Below are 4769 nucleotides of genomic sequence, written 5' to 3'. Positions count from 1 at the left end.
GACTACATGCCACCCTCTCATAAGCAATTCATTGAACACATCTCTAGTCACCTGTCTCTGCGCAGCTTTGTGCTCCAGCAAGCAGATGGGCATCTTACACACACATTTGAGCAATGTGTGGCTCGCTTGGTGGACTTTCGGAATTACCACATTACCATTGTCACCCGTTACATCACTATCCCGGCCTCCCGTGCCAAACAGCTCCGTGCCAACAAGCAGGATTTGGCTGAGGAGCTGGATACAATTGGAAAAGCACCCACAGCGCTGGAGGAAAGAGGCACTGGAGGGTCAGGGATTATGACCTTTCTGAAGACAGTGCGTGACAAAACCAAAGACACTACTATCACACAGTGTACTAATGGGAACCAAGTTTTGCCAGACCCATCAATGACAGAAATACAAAAGGCTACATCTGAGCTCACAATAGAATGATTATAGAATCAAAGTATTATCACCGATGTAAATCATGCACTACGGTAAAAGTGTTTTATAGGTCATAACATAATTTAGGGTGAGATTACACACACAGACAACAGTACTTAACATTCACTGTAAAACACAAGCACACCACACACGCAAACTCCTTCTTCACTCACTTTAGCAAGGGCTTAATTCAATCTCTTTTAACAATGTCACCCCTGAATAATTGTTATGTTTGTGTTTTCTTTGATTATTTAGGAGTCCAAGGGCCTAATCTGGGTTCAAAGGTAAACACTATCTGAGATTTGATACACATGGAGAATGTAAGCACAAAATATGACACTATGTAACAAAAATATAACTATGTTGGTTGTTTCATTGGTAAACTCTAACAAAAAACCAAAGGCTTCTGGAAACATGTTAAAACATGAACTCACATTGAAGGCTGTCTAATGTCTGTATGCATATTTGCGAAAAACAATCTGGATTTAACGAGTTATTCAAGGTTAAATCAAAATTTAAGTCATTTGAAGTCAACTTGAATTATTATTAACCCATTCTAATTCAGAAATTGGACATGCAGTTTTTCCATATTAAAAGGGTATTCAATAATAGCGTACACTGTTGAGTTTTTTTAAAAGTGTATGTCTAATATGTCCAAAACAAATGGCATTTTAAAAAGTAAGAGAAAGGTTGATCTTAGCATTAAAGGTGCCATAGAATGCATTGATACAATATTTTAAATTGTTCTCTGTTCTCTGATATCTACATACTGTAGAAGGCATATGGCATAGGAAAGGGCAAAAATTCTCCAGAACAGTTTTACAGGTCCATTTACAACCCTAGGATTTGTCCCTAGAATGAAATGGTCTGTTATTACCTTATTTTGAAGGTTCATGAATAATAATGATGAGCTCTGCTCTTATTGGCTGTTTCACAGACCGGCTCATTTCAGTAGTTCGCACATATATTTAATCATGGAGCTCGAGACGCTATTAATATGCGGTTTATTGAAACTGCCGTTTTGAATGCATGATCATTTTACTTTCACTTTTGTGATCACATGTGCTCTGTGTAACGTTATACTACAGCGGCAGTACTTACCAGATAAGTTTAGATGCTTGTTAGTGATGCTCAGGATCTGTAAATCATTCGCCATCGTCTGTGCAGTCATCTTTCCAGCTCTCCGTTTATGTTGTAGAGAATTTTGGTTAGCTCAAAGAATTTAAGATGATCAATATATGTGTGTATATGCATGAGACTATTTCTCTCATCACATATACACTGCAAACTCCACCAGGTCTTACGACCAATGAATAGGATGAAATGAGTTATTTAAAACATACATTTCAGTCAGGGAAAGTAGTTTAACTCACCGGAAATCGTGTATAATAATCGTCATTAAATATACGCAATTTCCAATTTCTGATCAGTAACAGTAATGATGATATCGACTTGTTTCTTTGTCCAGCAAATTACTCAGCGATACTCATTACTCTGACGTTGGCCCGTCGTCACGGCAACGCATTTTACTAACCAGAACGGAGTCAAAACAATTGAACAGAATAGGGCTTAAGGTAGCAATATGAGATCGAAACAGTTTAAGTGACTTTGTAATGTAAGCATTCAGCACAGAGAATCATTATATGTGAATATATGGTTGTTTATTAAACTATTCTACTTACAAACGATCGCACATAGACAAACGTACATAAAACACAAATAGACAGAGAACGCGCGAGAGAGAGAGAGTAAGAGAGAGAGAGAGAGAGAGAGAGAGAGAGAGAGTAAGAGAGAGAGAGAGAGAGAAAGTGAGTTTGCAAAGGGACAGGAATGAAACGGTTCTGAACATCCTGAAATCGTTTCTTTTATAAAACGCCTTAAACGCAGCTATCTACGTTTGTAGAAAGGACGGATACTTGCAAGCTTGTTGTTGTTGTGCATTGTTCCGTTTGTGTTCAGTTCAGAAAGTCCTTTCCAGTATTGCAGGCCTCATCATCTCCTCCGCTAGGTGAGACCCCCCCCCCCCCATGGATCTGGGGGGAGGTGCGGGTGACGTGTCTTTGTGTCCCGAAGGCAAGAGCAAGCGAGAGAGAGATGAGGGGAGGTTTATAAACCTGTAGGTCGTTCACGCCCACAGTTGGACCTTGTCCAATCCGGTTGATCTGAGTTTTGGAGGGAAGATTGAAAGTCTTTGTCTCTCACAATGGGGTTTCGCATGTGGAAGCTGATTGGTTGTTTGGCCACAAAACTTTCAAAAGTTCAATAATACATATAAAGCAAGGAGTTATTAAGATGCCACAAACATTAACATTTAGGGAATAATAAATGCTGCTCATAGACACCAAACATGATCTATGAATCTTCTCGGTTGACTGAGTGATTCTAAACGTGAGTCTTAGCATGCACAATGATTCACCTATTGCGGATTAATGTTTGAGGCCGACATACATAACAGAAACAACGATATAAGAAAAGGTAACACATTGATATGTGTACATTTCTATATAACTGTATGTGGGACTGTATGTCTGAATAAGGAAAGTGTATCTGCATTTCTGTAAGAGTCTTATCTTGATGGTGGGGGGATGAGTTGGATAGTGAACAAAGGTCTGGCTCATAGCACATAGGTGTTAATCATGGGGGAGAAGTCATTTAAGGAATATAACTAGTTATTTCATGTCTGATTGCCCTCCAGGCACTACAATGTGGTAAGTGAAATCTTATGTACTGCAATATAACAGGCTACCGCTAGCAGTAAGTTAACCATGTCCCTTCAGTGGCTCGCCTTATTTTATTAGATCGCCTTATTTGTTTTCTTTGCCTTTCTGAGTAAGTTACAGACACCGACCATCCCTGCGTTTTGAGGCAGTTTTCCAAAAGGAACTTTAATTACTCTGTCATTTCTGATTGTACAGATAAAAGCAGTACATCAATCGAATCTGTAAAGGGTCTACTTTTATTTGTATATACTCACAAAAACAAAAAAACATTGTGATTTTGCAAAATAAAGAAAACAAAAAGGGTGTGCTGTCTGCCGCGTTGATCTCTGTGATCTTCATTCACAAACGCGTCATTAAAATAGACTATAACTCAGCCAATACACAACACAGAGACATGAGCAATATATCTAGACAAAGTTTGATATGTATACTTTTAAACAAAGTAAGTTTTACCGAAAACAAATATTCTGTGATAAAGTAATCAATATGAAACCAACACGATGTCCAGTCTCTCCTGTCTGCTTCATTATTTTTTAATTAGATCACGCTCACGAGCTGTTCGCTATTCGTATTCTATTCGTGCACTTAACATCTCCTGCACAACCTGGAACATAACATTTATTCCCGTGATCTGCCATTTTTGCTATTGCTGGCTTTGTTTTTGTTTTTTTCACAATAGCCTAGCTGCAGAACTTCTGATGATTGGGCTATGCAAATGTTGGGGGCGTAACTATTAATGATCGCGACTCTTACGTAATAGTCACTGTTATGTTAGGATTAGCCTAGGATTTTTCAGTGGTCTTTTGCAAACACCAGATTTATAAAAGAAGGAGGAAACAATGGTGTTTGAGACTCACGGTATGTCATGTCCATGTACAGAACTGTTATTATTCAACTATGCCAAGGTAAATACAGTTTTCCATTCTATGGCACCTTTAAATCATATACCCCACAAATGAAATATTTAACCCATTAGCAGTTTTCTACGCCAACCATGCACAGTCCTAAAGACCCCCTTACCTAAATCGGAAAAATAAGGGTTAAAATAACTTTCCGTTACAGTGGTGAAGATTGAACCTGTATCTTATAAACACAACATAGTTCTCATTTTGATCTTCAATGTTGGACAAGACCTGACTAAACCAGAAAAGGCTTGAAAATGAACTTCTGAGCCTGATCTCCAGCGTGTGGCTCTGTACCCTGGAGGGTTGTAGTTTCCTATCACCTGCATCTCAACCTGGCAAAGAAAGAGCTTTTTTTTTCTTCCCTGCCACCCCAACTCTACAAGACGATTTGTTCAGAAATGATGGAGTCATCTTGAATGACTAGCTGAGCTTAAAGGACCACACTGCAAATGCAGCTTGATCATGCAGGTTTGTACAGCTCAACATCAGGAAGATCAGGACCTTCTTAATGGAGCTAAATTTAATTTATATAAATAAATACTGTATGTCTGCTTGAAAGAATGTTGTAATGCAAGTTGTTATAAAGAATGCTGTCGTTTCTTTTTGAGAAGTGGTTTTATTTAATTTTAAGATAAAAAAAAGACATGTTATGTGTCACAGCAGTTAAATCTATGTCTATACTGCATCATATCATAATATCATTCCTATTAACAGGTTTATG

General features: G+C 38.3%; 1 protein-coding gene across 1 annotated transcript in view; it reads left to right on the top strand.

The window, feature by feature from the left end:
* The window catches only part of ido1 (indoleamine 2,3-dioxygenase 1), a 216330-nt gene extending 215298 nt beyond the window's left edge, over positions 1-1032 (top strand). The window contains exon 12 of the mRNA XM_073819055.1: positions 66-1032. Coding sequence (XP_073675156.1) covers positions 66-432 — 367 coding nt within the window. The 3' untranslated portion in view covers positions 433-1032. The remainder of the gene's footprint in view (positions 1-65) is intronic.
* Positions 1033-4769: the final 3737 nt, after the last annotated feature.

Source organism: Garra rufa, chromosome 15 (genome assembly GCF_049309525.1).
Source record: "Garra rufa chromosome 15, GarRuf1.0, whole genome shotgun sequence".
Taxonomy (NCBI): Eukaryota; Metazoa; Chordata; class Actinopteri; order Cypriniformes; family Cyprinidae; genus Garra; species Garra rufa.
The sequence above is the reverse complement of the archived record's forward strand: the minus strand, read 5'-3'. Positions and strand labels throughout refer to the sequence as shown.